The 21,392-nt window shown below is 47.8% G+C and overlaps 1 protein-coding gene across 11 annotated transcripts in view; it reads right to left on the bottom strand.

The window, feature by feature from the left end:
* Window positions 1-21,392, bottom strand: part of PSD3 (pleckstrin and Sec7 domain containing 3) — a 110,202-nt gene that overhangs the window by 60,934 nt on the left and 27,876 nt on the right. For 7 of the 11 annotated variants that reach the window (XM_080572927.1, XM_080572929.1, XM_080572931.1 and 4 more), the window contains 5 exons: window positions 20,145-20,537; window positions 7,344-7,550; window positions 7,153-7,233; window positions 4,334-4,446; window positions 1,652-1,710 (listed from right to left, as the gene is read on the bottom strand). In XM_080572927.1, the coding sequence (XP_080429053.1) occupies window positions 1,652-1,710; window positions 4,334-4,446; window positions 7,153-7,233; window positions 7,344-7,550; window positions 20,145-20,537 (853 nt within the window). Of the gene's footprint in view, window positions 1-1,651; window positions 1,711-4,333; window positions 4,447-7,152; window positions 7,234-7,343; window positions 7,551-8,291; window positions 8,485-16,969; window positions 16,992-17,113; window positions 17,370-20,144; window positions 20,538-21,392 lie in introns of those variants that run through there. The other 4 variants (XM_080572932.1, XM_080572933.1, XM_080572924.1 and 1 more) reach the window with 4 other exon arrangements.

The following is a 21,392-nucleotide window of genomic DNA, read 5'->3' as shown; positions in this document are numbered from 1 at the left end:
GAGCTCAGTGTAGACAAGCCCTATGACTCATTTGTTTCCTGCTCTAGCAGAATCATGCTAAAGGATGGGTTGGAGCATTGTGTCTTTGTTAGGAAACAGGCAATTAGTACGTTTGTGCAAGGGGCTGCATTCCAAGTCAGAAATGCCCAACTTACCACCTATGTGGAAAAAGGCAAAGCAGTAAGAAGAAAACCGAAATTACAGGAAATCCCAGAGAGAAGTGACACACGTGCAGGAGCCTGGCAAACATTACAGCTCCACACACGTAGCAACACATGAGTAATGGCTGCCTGCAGGATAATCCTCCAAAGTTACACAGCGCACCAGTCATTCTAACTTCAGCTGCAAATCAACAGCAGTAGCGAAGGGCCAGAGCCATATCCTTTACTCCAGTACCTAAAATCATTTGGTCTCCCTCCCCAGACAGCGAGGTTAGGCAGGCTGGAGAGCAGGTGTGCTCACGGCTCTGCAGAGAACAGGATACCTGCACAAGCGCCTGCCCGCCACACACAGCCTCACGTGTGCTCAAGAGGAGCAGGCTGAGGGCACACCAGGGCACACTCCCCTACCCCCGCTCACCCTCCTGTACAACTGACACACTCCTCAGTCGGGGAAGGCCCAGCCCACAGAGAAAAAAAAAAGTCTTCACAACTCCCTTCCCCCTCCTGCTCCTACAATTTTCAGACAAAGATCTTCAATTAACGTGAGGTGGGCGTCAAAACCCCTGGGAAAGCAGGCAGAAGCCTTGGCTTCATTACCTGCAACCACTGCAGAGCTGTGCACCCGCAGGGGCTGAGCAACCCCTGGAGACAGAGCCATGGTGCTGCAGCTGGGGCTCTTGGTGCTGTGCCTGCCCCCAGGGGTAAGCCTCCATCCCTTGCTGCCTGGCCCACCGTCCTTGCTGTGCATGGACAGAGAAAGCCCCAGGAATACCGTGCATGGCAGCCTATTGCACCGCAGGTGCTCAAATACATGTCCTAGGGCTGCTGGCACCCTGCTGCACCAATGTGACTAAGAGGACTCGAACTGGAAAATTATTTCCCCCAGGCAGCCACAGGAGAGAGGCACGTACTGGGGGAATGCAGGGCTCCTGCTCAGGACACCCACGCCCCTCCTCTGCTCTCTGTCCTCTGGGCGCACCCACCGTTACCTGGCTGAGCAGAACTCTGGTCCCACCAGATCTTCTCCCTGCAATGGGAAACCTGCAAGTACCACCTTCCCCTTGTGACTTTCCCAGTTTCTCCTCACCTCTCTTCTTTCCTCTGCCTTCCTGAATGTTTCTATGTAATGGAAAGGAGAAGCCAATCCCAACTACAGTTCCCTGGCCAGGGTCACCTGCTATCACTAGGGAAAGGATGAGAAGCCCACCAGAAGGAAAGGGGCCTGAGGACAAGGAGCATCTTCGCACATAATGGCAAAACCATGCGCAACGCCAGGCCTAAACACGCCTGTTCCTGGGCACACTGGACAGCCCTGCCCAGGACAACAGCAATTCCTGGAGTGTGACCTCCTCACGGTCTCCTGCCTGCACAGGAAATGTTCGTGGTGCTCCAGGATCAGGCCATCAGCAGGGGGACTCTGCCACCAGACGACCACCCCCTCTAAGCACAGTGTTGGCAAGAACAATCTACACAAAGCTGTAAAAACTCACGTGTCCATGCAGGTCAGTGTTCAGCAGCATCATGGCACATGTGAGACAGTGAACTCCATCTGCAGAAAGACATAAAACAAGTCACATGCAAACCCAAGTCTGTACCTTTAAGAGCAGCTGAAATGAAGCCTTGTAGCCTAATCGAGTCTGTTCTCTTAATGAGAATCTGTTTATCAAGAAATACACATAATTAAGTAAATGAACAGTGAGGTCATTCCACAGCTGCCAAGACAGAACAGCCTTTCTTTCATCTTTTAATGACTGTCAAAACTATCTTGCAGCACACATGGATGATGCAAACTAGACAGGAAACCATGCTGCCACCCTTTGCCTGCTAATACCAGTACAGCTTGAATCAGCTCCCACTTTTTTATTTGTTTTAGGACAGAAAGGGAAGAATAAAATACACACACTCTCGCACACAGTGCACATACAACACGATAGTATGCTGGTTTTGTCCCCCTCTGGCCCCCTCCTCATTCGGGGCTCAATTAGACTAAATTTTGAAGAATTTCCCTCAGCTCTTTAGACAGCCTATGCTTCATGTTGGCTAGTGAACAATTCATCGATGCCTAAACAGTCCTGCAGCAGACGCCCTCAACATGGAGCCAGAAGAAAATGGCTGCATTGCTTACTCCATCCCTAAAGTCACTGTGGTAGACCTGGGAAAGTCAGTGCAGACCAGTATTTGCAAAAATGGCTATCGCTTTAATACTGTTTATTTTCCAGGCACCCCTTTTAAAGCCCTAAGTGTAGCAGCTGAGCACAATCCAAACACAGGTGACGATGCCCATGGTGCTATTTATCACCTTGGAAAATTCAGTTTCTAAATGCCTTCATCCAGTTTTCAAACTTAAGAAGTGCGCTAAGAAAAATATTTTCTCCATTCTCCTGTTTGTAAACACCTGATGATGTCTCCCCTTCTCTCACAGAGGTGTCATAAAGATACAGAATCATTTATAAGACATGGACACACTGCAGTGAGATGCAAGTAAAAACCTTTGTAGCCGGGTCAGGATTACAACCATGCACTGATCCCCATGTGCTGTAAAAGAGGAGAAATGGGGGACGGGGATACATGTATCTTAAAAGTCAGCATGACTATAACAGGCTTAAATCTGTGAAAAATAAAGCCATTACAAAAAGACATGCTACAAGGTAAATACCATGTTTTCTTACAATGTTTGTACGTGGCCTGGCACCCAAGCAACGTGGCAGAACTCCAGCAGAGCATGGAATAAAAGAAGCACTATTACAATCAGTAACAGCATCAAGTCTGAAGCAGCTTGAATCTGGGACAGTGGTGCTCTAGTTCAGGTCTATACATTTCTCTAGAGCAACCTGCCCTCTCAATCCCAAATCCCAAATACAATCGGAGAACTAAAAAGGGAAATGGGAAAGACAGAAAAGCAAATGCAATCCTAGATTTCCACCAAAAGGAACAAACACCACATTTCTGCAGCGCACCACATGACTACCAACAGTGGGAATCCAGCATCAAAATTATGCAAAATCCTAAGCAAAGGCTACCGGACTCACTTTAATTCAAATGCTTACTCATGCTCTTAAGTGGAAATGTCCCTACTGCAAGCTGGAGTTGAAGTAAGGCAGCCAGATCAACATGGAAATCATTGTTTTAATCTAAAAATGACACACACCCATTCTACTTGGCTGCCTGTGGCGTCTTAAAACAAGAAAGGCGTCAGGAAGAGGACAGAGATGGTGTGGGAGCAGACAACATCGTATTGCTACCTATTCCCTTCCCTGACAGGTCAGCCAGTAAAGCTGAACAGACACAGAGAGGGCAAACGCTACCTCACTCTAACAGGTTAATTACAAAGCAAGGGGCAGAAGTGTGGCGGTTCCTCCAAATGCAGCAGCTCCTCCTTACTTACTCTACAGACCAAAGGCACATCTTAGCCCGTGCATATTTTCTTTCTTCTCCGCCTCCCTTTCTCAGCTTTCCCAGCGTGTGATCAGCCGGCACTAGAATCACAGGGTCACATTCCTCTGCTGGCACGGATGACTGGATGCAGCAGCTATGCCAGGGGACAGTTTGTCCTCTTCCTGAATGCCAACTTTCTTGGGTTTGATCTGTGCGCTTGTTTGTTTCCCCCCATCAATTTCCAAAATGACTGAAAACATTGGCAAGGAGGCAGTACTCTCTGACTGATGTTAAGTCAGTCAAGATGAAACCATGCCAGGGTCTGGATACAGCACCCAAAATTCACCCCCACAACTGGCAAGAACTGGCATGTGTGTTGCCAGTGCATGCGGGGAGACAAGCACTGAACTGAGTATGAGAAGTGAACAGTGTCTTTTCCACATGAGATAGCGACCATTCCCAGCCCTACACATGCAGCTAGAGCACAGGTACCCACACACACTGGAAATCAGCGAGACCAAAAACCACAACTGAGGACATTTAAATCTGGAGATGCTAAAACCAAGGATTTACACAAAGGAGGACTAAAGACCATGCCTGTGTGGGGATAAACACAATTTTTCACTGTCATAACACAAATATGTGTCGACAATGCAAAGGGTTTCCATGCTTGTGACAGGCAATCTCTGAAGTGTGGCACAGCAATTACAGCACGCCACCTTATGTGCCACCATACATACAAGGTGAGGATGAAGGAATAGGGAGACCAAGGACCTTATTATCAGAAGCAAAGTTACCTTGAGAAGAAATGGTGTTTGGGTTACACTGATAATATCTGCTGGAAAAGTGGACTAAAACTCTCTCTCGTTCCTGAGTTTCTCCAATAAGTGAAAAGGCTTTAAAGAAACTCCTAAAAGAAGTGCAGAAAAAAGAAATTAAAATCATAAATCCCTTTTTCCTCTCACACGGTGTGTGTGGAGGGAGCATATACAGCTGTACAGCACAGCACAAATCTTAACAGGAAATACATAAGCACACACCAGACATTTGGTTCCAAGAAGCCTGTCTAGGAAAATGAACCATTATCCCATGGGCAGTTAACCCAAATATTACAGTAAATTAACCAGACGGAGTTAAATTACCACTGGTCTCAACCACAGAATATATGAGCTAATAAGCAGTTTTTCTGTTTGAAATAGCTATTCTTAATTTTCAGTATTTTTCATTTCTTCAGGGAAGGAGCTGGAACAGGTGCTGTCTATGCACAGCATACATTCAAGGTGTTCTCTTCCAACTGTGCACATGCAAGCATACTCGCTGGACGCAGCAAGCGAGCCTGTGCAAAGAGCAGGGACATGCCTTCAACTGCCTCTTAACCACCCCACTATCCTTCCTGCTAGAAAAACTAGCCTTGCAGCCAACTCTCATGAAGAGCTTCTCTACTTCCTGAAATCCCCATATCCTGGAGCCAAGAGATGACCTCAACGGTATCAGCCTACACTCATTTGTCAAGATGCTTCTAAGAAAAGCTTGAAAACACAGACCTTCTGGGTCCCAAAGCAAGAAGGCATAGAAAATGAGTGCCTAATAGACAAATTTTAAATATCCCATGAGACTGAAACAAACACCAGATCTGAGAGGCGTGGAATATGCTGCTGGAACATTCAAGTCTATCTAGCCTGGAAGAATAACTATTAAATCTTTTTCTTTGATGTAAGGTCAGAGACAGACTGTACTTGCAGGGATCTCACACCCATACAGAGTGTGATCTGCCTGGTAATAACTTCATTTCACATGTACCGTATTGCAAATAACCAAACTCACAAGTAGATACAACCGAGTCTTTGCAGGGTTTCTCTTCCCATCTCATTTCATGCCCTAGTGGGAAATTCTGACAGCCAGCCCTCCCTCCTCTTCCAGCTCAGGCTCCCTCCAGCAGCAGCCCCTGCTCCTGCTGGTCACCACAGACCTGCAGCCTCTCCTTGTCGTCAGCACACTGACCCACCTGCAAGTGCCCCTGGAGAGGGAGCCAGACGAACAATGTTTGGTAAATAAACAAGAGAGATGCATGAGTGTAGCACGCCCACGCACAGAGCCAGGGCATGGGAGCAGAGCGGGGCAATGAATGCCTGTCCTCGTGCCCTGACTCTCCACGGACTGCATTACACCCTGCACAACAGCCTCACGCCGTCTGGGGGTAACACAGGTCTGGGCTGCTGCCACAGGCTGTGGTATGCCGAGGCAACAACTACGGCTCGCCAGCAAGCCAGCAGCAGCGGTGCAGATACCTCTCAGCTCTGCAGATGGGGAGCAACGCACCCCGTCGCCACTGAGGTTCAAGACGATGCCTTGTCCTCAGCCTGTGCTGCCGGCAGCCTCTGCAGTTTGGCTGGCAAGCGGGTGCTCACCAAGTCTCTGCAAGTCCCTTGTGTGTCTAAGCCCCGCACCAACCAGAGCATATTTTAGAGAAGGTCACGACTATTAATATTAACAGGAGATCTACAGGGAGAAGAGGCCTCCTAGAAATGTGAGGCGAAGTAATTAGGTGTTGGATTTCACAATTTAAAAGATGGGTATATTTAGAATCGTGCTTCAGGGCTCCTAGCACCCGGAACGAGGAGACAGCATCCCCCACCCTGCGCTGGGCTGGTGCTCTGGCGCTGGAGCATCCAGCATCCCAGCACTCCTTTAACCCTTCAGCAGGTGTCTCCCTGTTGCCTTTGGCAGGCAGGGCTCATTGTCCTTCCTTGTGGACAGGGGCAGGGCTCTGCCACGGTTTCCTGCAGCTGACCCCTTGGAAATGCATTTGCAAAGGGACTGACAAGAGCCCACAGCCGTCCTGGTTTCATATCATCAGGAAAAATAATAACCCTTTACAGTAACCTGAGCCAGGCGATTTAAACTCACATTAAATCCCTCTCCCTTTCTGTCAGCATTTATTGGTCCAGCAACTGTGCCAACAGGCCACTGCTACACAAATTTAGTATTTTGCCTCCTAAAAAAATACTGAAAACAAACATCATTAAGACCTAATTCCATTGTAAAAAGGAACAAAAATTGAAGGGATGGGTTTTCAAACACCCACGCTGGCAGCTACCAAACTCTCAAAGGCGTTTTCCATGTGGAAGTTTTTGCTGTTCTGCACATTTTTAGGTGCCTCAGAGGGACGCAGCGAGGGGAGCTGCCAAGCCACGTGAAATCCTGGCCCCTGCCTTGCACAGTGCAGCCAGGCAGAGAAAGCTTCAGAAGGCATCAGCCAAAAAGACGGTGAGTGCTGTGCGGCTCAACCGTGAGCAACACCTTCGCTCTTCAGCTGCACCTGGCAGACTGCAAGCTCCCCCCTGTTTACTGACTTGTCGTTTTTCTCCCCCTCCCCTGTGTCAAGGATCACATCTGAGCAAGTCCACCCGAAGATCTCTCCCTCCAGGAAATGCCACCACTCCAACAGAGCTAAGTACAGCAGCACGCCAAGCTAAACAGAAGAGAAATGCTCCATCCCAGAACACGTCACTTCCCTCTCTTCACGATCTTAAGCTCCCGCTACTTCAATCAGGCCAACACAGCAAACAGCCCTGCTACTAAAACAAGAGCATCGGGTTTCCAAAGAGGCATGTACCTGAGCGAGTAGTCCAGCGTCATGCCTGTGAAATCAAAAAACTTAAGGTATTCTTCGGCCACAAGCTTGCTGAATTCGTTGCTTTAAAGAAAGAAGAAAAAAAAAAGAAAGAAAAGTTAGTCATTCCAGATTGAACTCTCCTGAACCAGTAGTATGAACAACACAGCACAAGTCCCCACATCAGCACGTACTTTTTGCCCAAATGCTTTGCCACGTCGGAGCGCTTGAATCTGTCCAGATGGTAGAGGCGTTTAGCCAGGCGCCTGGCTGCGTCCAAATTGCTGCTGCTGCCATTGCTGAGATCATAGCCAAGGGCTCCAGTGGCATCTTTCTCCTTTAGCTCATTGCTCCCCATGGCAGCACTGGAGTCTAGCACCACATTCTGCAGTCCAGCGTTGCTACGAGATGTAAGGAACGTGGAAAGAAGAAATAAGAATGACAACATCACAGCTTCGAGAAGGATTTAATTCCTCTTAGAATAGAGGGCAATTAATGGTAGAGGCAACATTACGTGATATAGCAAATTCCACTTAATTGAAGGAGCTGTGTATAACAGGAACATTTATTTAACAGTCATCAGAGAAAAAGAGAATTAAACAGAGACCCAAATATGGGTTTTCCAGCCCAGAAACACACTGTGCTCTGCACTCACCTTTTGAACAAGCTGTGTCCAAAACCCGTGCTCACTGCACAGACAGCTGTTTGCTACAGTCAACCTACAACCGCACCCGACAATAACAACTTCTCATTTAATTTTTGTTCTAGTATTTTTTAACCCAATCATTTGCCAGTAGCATGTACCCAATGTGTTTGACAATAGCTTGAAAGGGTCCCCTGTAGATGCAAGCCGTAAGTCACTTTCCGCAGGGAAACGCAGCCAGCAAGCCAGGGCGATCGGTAGCTCCACGCTGGCTCAGCAGAAGTCCCTTCCTCATTCTTCCCCAGTTGTCCTGGAAACAATGCTACTCCCCAAATCTAAAATAGCCTCCGCAGAATTCAGTAGCATCCATGCTGCCCACATGCAGCGGGCATCCCACCGCGTGGCACCACCAGGAAAAGCAGGACTCGGGGCAAGGAACCTGATCTGGGAGAACCGGAGAGAGGCACAAACCACTGGGCCAGCCTGAAGAACCACTTGCCTTCCTCCAGCTCCCTCGTGGCAGCTATGATTTCCCTCACCGGCTGCTCGAAGTCAGGATGTTCGGCATCACAGTCCCAGGGCACTTTATATAAATCATGCATTTATAGATTCCTCCCACTTCTACTACAGTAGGAAAGTTCTGGCTAAACTCCGTATTTGCTTTCCTTCTCCCTTCAAAGAAGCAAAAGCCTTCCACACCCCCGCGTACACCTCCCTCCACATGGATAAATCTTTAAAAAAAAAAAAAAAACAAGTTTGGAAAAAAGCTTGTCTGACACTTGCATGAAAACCCTTACACAATCTCAGTTCTGTGTGTGACAGCATTTCTATTAAAAAAAAAAAGTACTATGCAGAAATTCTTTCCACTAAGTCTTAGTTTACACAGGGATAATGAGTGATCAGCAGAGGTCATACGCAGGGCAGATATGAGTGGAATGAGTTAAAGATGACTTTAAACACAACACTTCAGCATACCAGAGCTTCATACGCCACCGTAATCTTCAGGCTTGACAAGCCACGATCAGAAAAACTGATCACTCCAACAATTATCTACCGATTTACTGAGATGTCTGTTAGATGTTTATTAACCTTTTTGAGCTGAGATTCTCATGTAATGTGAGCTAAAACCAAAGATCTTTGTTATTCTGCACACCTTCTTTATCACGTATCATCACCTGCATCCTACCCTCTTCTCACGTTTAAGAGGAGGTGTGCTGTGATCGTACAGGTAGGAAACTTACAGAGAACACCTAATGAAAGTATCAAACATCTGTACTTTGGGTATAACTTCTAATTTTTTTAAAAAGTATTTGGGGAAAACATCTGCCTGTTCTTAAAAGTAATGGGGATTTTAGTTTGCATGTAAGTGTAAATATTAAGATGCTATAATAAAAGGGCTTCATTCTCATCTATCATGGGATTACTGAATATAAAGCATTAAGAGCACTGCCCACCAGCCACCCTAGAAAGCAAACAAAAGAAGCTCCTCCTCATAACCGTTGTTGTGGGAAACACCTCCTCAGCACTTTTCAAAAGCACTAGCCAAAGCCTTAGATTCTCTTAGAAATAATAAAAATCACTGAATTTGGTCTGCCCTGAACTTGTGAATAAAGCAGATTCCCAGCTCTTCTGACACACGCCCAAAGCAACAGCTCATCCACTCACATCAGCCATGACCGGCTTCAAACACCCAGCCCCGGCGTTTAACAAGAGCAAAGGATAACCAGGTGAGCTAACACATCTACCCTGCCTTCCACACGCAAATGCTGCTCCGAAAGCCATGCCAACTTGCGGAGCCTTGCTCATAAATCACAGCCCTGTTTCACCACTGCTCTTTATTAAAGGCGATATTTATAGCCCTGAACGATGGCCAACGCTGACAAGGAACATCTGCATTCTGCTAGAACCAGCACACTGCAAGAGTCAACGTTACCACAAACCACCACGAGTTTATAGAGAGAGGAAGTGCCAGCATTTGCCTCTTAGTGAAATAAACAGTGCAGGAGCCCTAGGCTTCTGTTTTGCCTCTCAGGGCTGCCGTTCGGATGTGGAGAAGGAACACACAGCAAGAAGAGAGTGCTAAAACTAGCCAACAGAGCTGCGTAAGAAACCGTAACTTCCAGCTTCCCTGACTCTGGGCTTCATCCTCGTGGGGAGTCCCCGTACACATTATTAGGTCATGGGCTTCCTTCAGTTATTCTGGCAATGAATTAACTTGTTACACAATTAATAAGTGCACAAAGGCGGTCAAATCAATAATACAGGTTGTTTGTAACATAAGCCTCGTGTTCAGGGACAACGCCAGGCTGCTAAAATAAAGCAAGACTCCAATTCTCAAACTTTTTATGTGGTAAGAAGACAGTGCCCGTGTCGCTGAATGCTTATTAAATATAGACACCTGATTACAGCATGACTACTGCAAGCTGCCTTTTTAATGTCCCCTCCTGGACAGGGGTCTGCAGGTCTTATAGGGGGAGGGGTGACATCTCTTCTTACCTCCGACCTCTGTGGGCGTACCATTTTCTATCTGTTCCCACCACCAAACACAGGCATTAATACCTGCTTATTTCTGCAAAGTGCCTGTAATGGACTCAAACCAAAGGCTAGGAGTGACCAAGGCTGCAGACCCCCCCCCCCGTCTTCTGCAGTCTGCAATTTCTACGCATAATCAGTCCACAGCAGCACTGCTAGCTACACGGAGCCAAAAGAGGGCTTTATGATGGAGAGCACGACTGGACGCAGATTTCTCATGCAGCTTTACTCTTTATCACATAAAAATGAGAAACCTTCACTGACAAAAGTAGGCTGAAAATGTCGTAAATTATATCTGCCTAATCCTGGATTCAAGGCCAAAAGCGACTGTAACAATAGCACTGGTAATTGCTTGCACTGCAACGCTACTGTTTTTCATCCAGAGACTCTCATATTAATCTCTGCTATCAGAAAACAGAGAAAAGAGAAGCACAAAAAAAAAAACCACACAGGTCTCTTCAGTCTCACCATGCATGAGCTCCTCAGGTTCTCCGCTGAACATGCACATGCTCTGGGCCACCACATCCAGCAGAAACTACAGCAATTTAATAAACAGCTGCTACAGTAAATTCAATACCTTCCAACAGCAGCAACTACCCCTCCACGCTCATGGATAAAACACATGCAGACTGTAACATCTGTAAAGCTGCTTTCCCATAACACACCTTAACAGCCAGGAAGGGCCTGAAACATTTAATACTGCTTTCTTTATTTATTCCATTATCGACCAGGTCTACAGGAACCTAACTCCCAATGCCAAGGTATCTCAAATGTATCGTGCTCAGCACTTAGTACACTTTGCTCTATTTAAAAGTCTTCCAGATTAAGGTGATTTTTTGGTTGGTGGGTGTTTGTTTTTTTTTCCCCTCAGTGTATGCAAAACTCAAACCATTCGCAGCGATGCTGGAGACGGTCAGTAAATGGCTGCAACTTTCAGGCAACAGCAGAGCAAGACCACTAACCTAGTGGCAAGGATACAGCATGTTGTCTCTCACAGAGGTTAGACCTCCCAGACTATTAAACTGCAAAAGGGAAACTTTAGCATGAGTACCTGCAGTTTCAGGTGCATTAGACCTCGGCACGCTCTTCATTTTGAGCTAATCTGTCAGGAAAGAACTCTTTAAGGCAGACTAAGTCAGGCATTTGCCAGCGAAGTCCATCAGAGCAAAACAGAGCAGTTATTAAAAATAAGGAAGGGTGGAGAAGAGTTCTGGCTCACTGAAACCAGGGCCAGAACAAATGTTGCCTTCAGCAGGAGCACGGCATCCGCCAGGGAACCAAACCAGGTCTGATAACGCTGCAACACAGCACTGTCCCTCTGTTTCAAATGCCTTCACTCCAAGCCTTTTCCTTCTTTCGGTTCCAAAACAGCCCCCCACCAGCGGCTCTCATGTCGCAGCGCGGCGGGGGTGTCAGAAACACAGGAGCAGTGGGATGCCACTGACACCAGCCCGGATTGCAGGGGGAGCTGGCTTTGCCCTGTGAAACATCCCGCCCCGAGGCGAGGAACCCCTGCCCTGCAAACTGCCAGGGCAAGGCTCAGGCTCAGCCAGAAATCTGCTTCCACGTTTCGGAGCCGATCGGAAACAATCTGCGGCACCAGCCGAGTTGTGTTTCAAAGGAGCTGACAAGCAGCGCTTGGATGGGCAGGTTTCTGAAAGGAGTACCCCAGCCCCAGAAGGAAAGAAATCCCGGCAGCACAAGGACACGGTGAGTCAGTTCCTGCTACAAGTGGAGCGATCACGCAGACCGGCTGGGAGCTGCTTCGCTGCAGCTTTGCTACAGCTCTGAACCGGGTTCTTCAGGGCCAGCAGCGAGCACAGAACTACGTCAAGCAACAATTCACCGTGCCAGTTACCTCCACTTCCAGGGCTTTTCCAAAATTCAACCATAGGAAGGGGGGGGGGGGGGGAGGGGTTGTGATAAATATATAAATAAATAAAGCCTTTTCCTGGCAGATGACTCGCTATGCAATTTGACTCCGAATGGTTTAAACAGCTTTGAAGTCCTACGTACGGATTCTCTTCAAAGACACGTTTGAAGTAGATCACTCTTTGAGGACTGACACAGCTGCACTGTGCGGCAGCTGAGTTCAGTGGGTGTCCCACGAGCACAGCATCCGTGAGTTCACATGAAGGGAGGACGGCTTCCACAACCCAGAGCACCCGCTGAGGATCCGTTAAAGAGCACCTAAGCTGTCTCACACTACGAGGAGAGGAGCAAAGAACAAATAAACAAGCAAACAAACCCTGTAATCTGTTATCGGTTATCAATAAATGCGTATGCGAAGCCATTTCCAGGAACTGAAATGAACGCTGCTGCTTAAAAATAACCTCTTGCTCCCTGTAATCATCTGCCTTTTTCTTTGATTGAAAAAATTCCTGCCGATCATAAACAGGGAGCTAACAGCTAATATGCTCAGGAAATGCCATTTCTGGTAGGCTTACACTGCAGCAAGTCCAAACTCTATCTTTACAGGACCGCAGTGCTAGGACACAAAGACCCACCACACACGGGGACAGGATTACAATCCTTCCGAGAGACAGCGTGTCCTTTATTACACAGACTTGCTGGCTCGTTGCCACCTGAAATACAAATGTTTTGCTAAAAATACTTTAGGTTTGATTCTCTTTCAACCTCAGGCTCCTTACATTGCTGTGGCAGGGGCTGCAGATGGCACAGAGGCTGCCACCACGTTAATGCCCCTCTGCATGGAAAGTGAAAACCTGTCCCACTCCACAGAGGGCGGTGTGTGCTCTAACAGCTCCCTCCACCAGAAGCATTTCTGTCAGCTGCATTCACACCTAGGCTGGGTTAAACCCCTCCTGACAGGCACATCAGGACAGCCCCACGCTCAGCCAGGAGATCCAGCCCACCTGACACCACACGCGAGGAAAACCAGACCCGATGCACTAAATACTGGCTGCCTCCATCCGAAAAAGCTCAGCACCAGCGTGACATCTCTCCGTGCTGCTCCTGCAGGTTCCCCCGGCACAGGAGCACACCTGGGAAGCCCGCAAGGTTCTCCCCGCTGCTCTGCCCGGTTGCCTCCAGCAGCCTCCCTCCACCAGACCCGCTTCACGGAGCCGCACGTGAGCCCCGTGTGTTCGGGCTGACTGCTTGGAGATGGGTGCCAGGAGCGCGTGTGTTAACAGGGCAGCTGGCCCGGCCGGTCCCCTGGCAGGGAGGAAAATAGACTTGTAAAAATTCGGGCGCTGTGCCTTCCCCTGCAAGCTGCCGACTGAGCACTTAGGTGCGGGCAGCATCACTCCACAGCAGCTTTGCGTTGCGACCCTGCAGTGAAACAGGCTGCCCTTCTTCAAAAAGAACAGATAATAATAATAATTAAAAAAAAAAAAAAAACAGACTTCAGCAATTAAAGTGGGGGGGGGATAACAAAAAAAAAAAACAACACAACATCCCACAGCTCACCCAGCTGTGCTAATGAGGCGCCCGCACGCTACGTGCCCCGCTCTTCACCGGCGCCGCTGCATCGGCTCCGAAGCCCTGCATGCCTCCTCGCCGCCTCCCTCTCTCCCGGCAGAAACCCAGAGGAAGAGAGGTGACCCGCAGTAATTCGGAGGGGGCCTGACCGGCAGCCATACGTGGCTAATGGATGAGACAACAGGCTGCGCCTCGGCACTGGCTCGGGGCTGGCAGAGGTTTCGGTGAATGGAGGCTTCCTGACCTACATGGCTTTGGCTTTAATGGAGACATGCCAACGCACGCCAGCTGAGAGGCTGAGCCGCCGACAGCCACTTTATACTGAGCGCTTTGTGCCATGAACTTATCGGCTGCCACGCGTTTTTCTTTTCTGTCTCCGTCGGCTCTTGGATTTTTGTTTCGTTTGTTTTATTTCTGGAGGAGGCTGGGACCTGAAGAGGCGAGGAGTCAGCAGCCCTTTTTTTTTCCCTAAAACAACAGTTTATTTAGGAGCTAGAAGCAGTTTTACAAACTTTTGTTTTTTTGAAGTTACTGATCTGTGACACAAATCCTCATCTGCCAAAATGCTGCCACCAGATTCAGAAGAGCTACAGAAATTTACCGCTGCAGATTACGCCTGGACTGTCTTTACCTGGATCTAACATGCCATATCCACGCTTCTGCATTTACCAACGGCAGATGCAGTAGCCCACATGCAGGCAAATGCACTCCAGCACGTGCTTGCCTGCTCTCTGGCTGCAGACACATTTGATGCGTTCAATCTTCTGTGACAACAACCAGCAATACTCCTCAGAACACATTTCCTTACTCTGGACATTTTTCTTTGCATTTTGAAGGAAAAAAGATTGGGTAAGATACAGTTTCTGCAACTTTGAAGAGGCACCTGAGAACACAACAGCCTCGACCCACCGCCAGACAGGTTCAATGGTGATTTCTGCTCCCCTCGCTCACTCTGAGCCTTTCCAGAGTACAGTCCCATTCACCACACTGTTGCATCACTCCTTCTTTACAAAAACGATGAGCTTATTTCCTAATTGCTGAAACTGCAGCTGCTGCTGCTGTCATTGTAGTGATTTGAGAAGTAGATCCCATTTTTCTAAATGGGTATTTTCAGGGGAGAGTTGGCAGAAAAAGACAACTACAGAGAGCTCCTCTTCTGCCACACGCTGCCAGCAGCAGGAGCAGCAAGAAGCGCGACTGACCCATCCATCACAGCAGGGCCAGCTCACCAAAACTCGCAGACCCAGGCAGCCAAAAAAGACACCAGCTTGAGAGGAAGTTGCAACTGCTCCCAACTACGCTGCTTAAGGGCACACCCAGATGAGAGGATGGAAAAACCAAACCCAGCAATGGGCTGTGGTGAACATTGAAGCACCCAGCACTCATCTGAACACCGTTCACCACGTGCTTCTCCATACTTCCAAAGCAGAGGACGATGGATGGCAACACCTCCTGAGAGCCCCAGCTCTCCAGGGTCCCTGAGTTCATTCTGAAGCGAGGCGTTTATGAAGGACAAAAAGCAGCCACTTAGGAACATGCAGACCTTGGGTAGATTTCATGCTAAGTGGAAAAAAAAAAATATCAGCCAAGTCACAAGGGGAGTCTTCAAACAGGAAAAGTGTCCTACCAGGCTGCTGCTAGAGAGACTAATGAAGTTAATGAATAAAGGTTACACATTAAATACGCAAGTAATGAGTCTCACGTTTATACTGAAAATCAAATATAAGCTAACACGGAAAAAAAAAAAAAAACAACAACACAAAAAAAACCAACACGAACACCAAAATGTGAACTGAAAGCCAGCAGTCTAACTGGCATACAGAATACTGATAAAATGGGAGGAAAATTAGGAGAATCAACCAGGAGAGCAGAATCAAAACTGTGTTTTATCTATCAACAAAGTTTACTGTCTCCAAAAAGGAGTATGCAGGGTACAAGTAAAGAAAGTACTGGAAATGACCTACATGCAGAAAAAGGAAAACAGCTGGAAACTACTACAAGAATTTGAGAGGCCCAAACACTCAGTAATCTGACAATCGCTGGGAAGTACAGCCTACATTCATGTGCATTTATTCTGAGAACTACCAGATTGCTTTAAGGAGTTTGTTCCCCACCACCACCCCTTGAACTATGGAAGAACACATATGTGACTAAATTCAAGTTTGCACTGCTAGGAAAAAAAAAAAAAAGAATAAGAAAAAAAACACACAACAGGACTTGCAAAATTTGCTGAGCAACAGCAGTTCTTTGAAGATGATGGCAGGTGGCAAATAGTTAGCATTTTTGAGGATTAGGAGTTGCAATACAGATTTTTTTTCTTTTCTCTCTGCATTTGCAAAAATCCTGGGCTATGTCCTACCAACAGAGACCACACCTTCCAAGACAACTCAGGAAGACAAATGCCAGAAGTTGGATTTTTTTCCTCCTTTCTTGTTCTGATACGATCAGAACATAGAAAGGAAGAGGGAATGCAAAGTCTGCTACAAAGAATGCAGGAAGGTGACTAAAACAAATTCTCTGTTTAAAGTTAGAAAGTATAAAGATTATCATCACAGAGAGAACCCCATGCTTTTAGACACAGATGTTCTGTTGCTCACTGTGTATATAGATAGCAAAGATACCTGAGGAGAAAGTGAGTTTTATCTTACTGCTTTGGAAACACCTTCTTCCCACTGTGATATAGCGTGAATGATTACACCTACTTTGGACCATGCAAATTCGAGCTCAGCAGCACCTTGCAAATACTCATCTTTCCTGCCTCTCTGAGTAAGACTAAAAACCAGATGCTGAGCCTGAGCCCCTCTCTTTCTCAACATGACACACCAAACTGAGACAGGAGGAGTGCCATATCCTGGGATACAGGTGTCTGCAGGGACTTGCACGCCTCTGCGTGGATAGTTTGGAGGTAACAGGACTAAATACAGCCCATACACAACATTGTTATTGCCGCATGCCCTATGAGGACCCCCGTGGTGCTCTAATACACGGAGAGGCTATCAGTCAGGTCCAAAAACTCACGCACACTCCCCCTCCTCCCAGTTCTCCCCCCCCCCCATCTGGGGAAACTCAAGCCCACCTCAGCAGCAAAAATTTGTTTTTCGCCAGAGGTGAGTAATACACAACTACAAAGGAAGTTAAACCCAAAATAATGACAAGAGCTGAAGTTGTTCCTGAAAGAACACAAACACCACGCACAACTACCTCAAGCTTCCCCTTCTCCTTTCCTCTGAGCCAGATGCAAAAGGCAAATAAGCTCTGCTGGGAAAGGACTGCTTTCCAAAGCAAGCCAACCTGTCCTTCTGCAAGGACCTGCACGAAAAACCTGCAGGCCAGCTGGCATCCCACCTGTCCCAAGGAAGCACCACAGGTCCCCGTCAGAGGAGGCATGGTCAGCATCACACGGCTTGCGTGGGGACTTACTGCATTTAACCATGGCTGGCAGCTGATAGGACAGCAGGGACGAAGTATCCGGACACGAAGAAGCCCATAGGAACTTGCAGCCCGCGAGCCTTTAATCATTTTTTTCCCTTTTTTTTTTTTTTCTAGTTCTGAAGGCATGTGACTGGCCTTCACATACCAGAGCTGACCCCTCCCAGAGCCAGTGATTTCCTAAGAGCTGAAAAGGATGTTACCCTCTCGCTTACTCATTAGAAGACTTGGTTATGCGTGTGCTGTGCTTTAAAACCTCACGCCATCTAGGGTCCGTGTGTCATTAATGCTCAGGATCCCTCCACAGAGACCCAAAAGGCCTGTGGTGCTGACTACCTGCTCCCAAGACAACCTCACCACACCTGCTTCTCCTTCTGTGATAGACACACTGCATGCAATTTCCAGGTGTAAGCCATTAACTCTCTTACTTTCACATCCACCCTCTCCTCCTGTGCGGGACCAAGAAGAGCCGTCAGTATTTCACAGTCTGTTCCCCCATAAATGAGCGCTGGTCCCGGGATGTGTACTCCCCCCTACGCACTTTCCCATGCGCTTTTTACATCACCGAGATACCAGCACACAGGGAGATGCACAGTGTTTGGTTTTGCTTTTTGTTTGCTTTCAGCTGGAAGCTGATTTCAGGAAGAAAAAAAAAAAAAAAGGCGGGGGGCAGGCTTATCATCGTGCCTGACCGTGCAGTTTTGCACCGTCCCCCTCGCAAGCACCCTCCCTGCAGGGCTGGCTGCTGCCGCTGCTCCTGTGCCCGAGGAGCCCTCCGGTGGCTCGGGGCTGCGCTGCAGGACAGCAGCTTCATGGAAAGCGTACGATGCTCAGGCAGCAAGAGGCAGGCTCTCCGCTGAGGTTGTAACATCCCCGACGCCGGTACGGTTTTGCAGTGCTGTGGGAAACGCTGTCCTGTAGCAGAAGGAGTGAAGGGTACCTCACGAGTGTCACGCGTGTGGACATGCGGGTGAGAAAAGCAGTTCAGGGTTGCTTCAGGCAACACAATCATGTACTGTTATTCCTCTTAGGAATAGCACCTGCAGTTCAGGCAGGTATTTCTGGTTCAAACCAAGCATCACGGTGACAGTCCGCCTCAATCCCCCCATAAATAAATCCCATGCGACCCCCAGCACACACGCTGCACTCCTCAACAGCACACGACAACGCCATGGCTCTCCTCCGGCTCCCAACAGTACAGCATACATGATCTGCCAGCCATCTGTGCCCTGGTGTAATAAGATATAATACTAGAATATCACCGTGGGGGTGTGGTTAATTGAGTTATTGTCTGGAGGATTATCCATTTGGGCACATCTGTGGCCGGCAGTTCTGCTGCAGCTACGCTCCTTATCCGTACCTGCCGTAAGAGAGCGAGCTCTCAGGGTTTGCTCTTACCAGCACCTTGCAGATTACAACAGTAGGGCTTTGTCACAAAACCACTGTTGTGAACGTTTCTTTCTTCTTTTTATAGTAAGGGAAGGGACTGGAAAGAATTTTTAAAGGCCTCTCTTGGTATTTCACTATGGTTGCAAATTTAAACTCAATCGAACTTCATTCTGCATGAAATTCATACTAAATAGGCAACCAACATGATCACAAGCATTACCTAAGCTCACCTTGTCTTCATTGTAACTTCTGCCTCAATAAGCCAATGTGGACCTTACTTGATGGTACTTTTCACTATGCAGGACACTTGAGGCTACAACTATGGGGTATCAGATCAGGGTTTGTATGTGCTGCTTGTCTTCCACTACTCCAGTCTTACGGCAATCTTAGGTTTTAGCGGAAGCAAGAGCTGCCAAGCATCAGGACTGACCTCAGTTTCTGGCTCTAAACTCCTTGTAGCAGATTAGCAGTCACTTTTTATTAATTGGCACCAAGCAGCTCAAAGTTGCACAAGATTTAAACACCCTTTTTCACCATCTTTCACACTTGCACAAAAGGACTAAAACACATAAAAGATCTCCTGCCACTCATGCTCTGGAAAACTTAGACTAGACTAGTCCCATCTAAGGGAACAGTCTAAGGGCTCTGAGATAACAGCCTGTCCCTGCAGGATGGCAACCTGAGGCATCTTTGTCATTTGTGAGGCCTCTCACCCCTCATTACTGCTGAGTAATAAAAAAAACATTACTGCTTTTGGCTGTATCTCCCCCACTTTGTGTGTTGCTGCCTTTCAATATCCTCATCTCCCTTTGATCGACACATTATGAGGGAAGTTTGCTCATATAGCGAGTTTATATAAATACACAGCATCTTCTGACCACTTAGCCCAGTGCTTATTTCTCACATAACTCTTCTCTTACTAGCTTTCTCTGCCTCTCCCTTTACCTAAACAGAGATCTTCAATATTTTTACAACACTCCTTCCTCTTTCAGTCAGTTGCTACTGCACTAGTAAAACAAATCAGTTAACTAGCGCAACTGCTAGGACGCAGTGGGAGCAAAACCTTGTCCCAGCTGAAGAAACCAGCAAAATTCCTGCTGGTCTCACGAGAGAAAAAGCCATGCCGAAAGACACATCTATAACATCCAGATCATAAGCCGTATTTGGACAACTTGTCCATGTGCACCAGATTTTATTTTTCCTAAAATTGCTGTAAGCGAATTCAGTTGTAACTGGAGATGAAGAGTGTTTATTTATAGCAGGTACCTAACTCCTCCAGGGACAAGTCCCACAAATGCCACAATACAGGCCAGCCTTTTATTGATATAACTATCACAGAGACACCTACAAAAAAATACGTAAATTTGTACTTTCTAACAAACAGCAGGTTTGGATGGCTCTTTTCTCTTCCGCACCTGACTCTGTTACACTGAAAATCATTTGGTGTAGAAAACGTGCAGCGTGCAGAGTCATAACTACACTCTGAGACAGTCTGCTTAAGTACACAGGCATCAGAATAATTAAGCACACACACACAAAGATCATCCACTACTTTTACCTTTCCAAATGGGGAACTTCTGTGACATCTCCTCTGAAGAGTGTCTCGCTTACATCCCTTAAACCGTTGGCGATCCCTTCACAGCAGCTCTTTGCTTCCCCGTCAGGGGGAAGCTGAAAGACATCCGTCTGTCCCGAGGCTGAAGTCCGTTCTAAAAACTGACTGCCCTCCTTCATGCGTTGCTGGATCATCGGAGTGAGTGGCATCTCGAAGCTGAAGTAGCTATCGGGCTCCGAGTATAGCGTCTCCAGTGACTCTGCGCTATAGTATAAAGAGGCATTGTCTAGGATGTTTTCAAACTGCGAGCTGTACAGATCAGTGGAGACGTCAGAGTGCCTCTGTCCAAGGACATCTTCATATCCTCCCATGGCTGCTTCCCCCTCCTCAATGATCCTAGAAATTAAGCACAAACAGCTCTTTTCAGTTTGGCAGCTAGGTTTGGACCTTAGAGCAGACCTCCTTGTTTTCCGCCTTTCTGGACAGAAAGGTCTGTGCTTCGTGCAGAAGACCACACCATGGATGATCCACCAGCACCTCACACCACCTCCGCTCACAACGGGCACCATCTCCCTCTCCACTCTGTTACAGTCCTAGGGACATGAAAGGAAACAATCTGATGAGCAAAAGCACTGGGGGGGGAGGCATGATATTGCCTAACAGTTAACATCAGCTGCTAATGCATTCATGAAATCATGAACTCTCTGCTAGCACCATCCCTGATGGCCAGGCCAGAGCCACAAGCCCAGCCAGAGGCTCTGGGGGGCTGGTGGGGGCCTCCAAAATGAGAGGGAAGCAAGAGCCCGGCCCAGAAGCCCCATGGGCCTGGCCCTCATGTGGCACCAGGAGGGCAGAGCACTGTGTATGGTTACTGGCTATTTTTTTGAGCTTTCCTTCTAGCTGAGGGAAGCCAGCAGCTTTTCACATACATTCGTTTTGTCCAAAAGCTGAGATCTGCGTGCCCTCACCCAGCAGCAGGGCCTGAGGCCTGGCAGCGGCAGATCTCAGATATTCATGGCGTCTGTCCGCCATCAGTGCTGAAACCATCGCGGTACCAGGCAGTAACCAGAGCAAAGTCCTGAGGGGCCCAAAGGGCTGGGTGCTCCCCGATGAGCCCCGCTGGCCTGCCCGCAGCTGTGGGGCACCCCGCACCCCATTACAGACATGGTCAGGAGCAAAGGGCAAGCAAATCGGGACGCTCTCACAAAGAACAGCCTGCAGTTCATAAATATACATAGATGAATAGGTAGA

This window comes from Anser brachyrhynchus (genome assembly GCF_964034855.1).
Source record: "Anser brachyrhynchus genome assembly, chromosome: Z".
Classification (NCBI taxonomy): Eukaryota; Metazoa; Chordata; class Aves; order Anseriformes; family Anatidae; genus Anser; species Anser brachyrhynchus.
The sequence above is the reverse complement of the archived record's forward strand: the minus strand, read 5'-3'. Positions and strand labels throughout refer to the sequence as shown.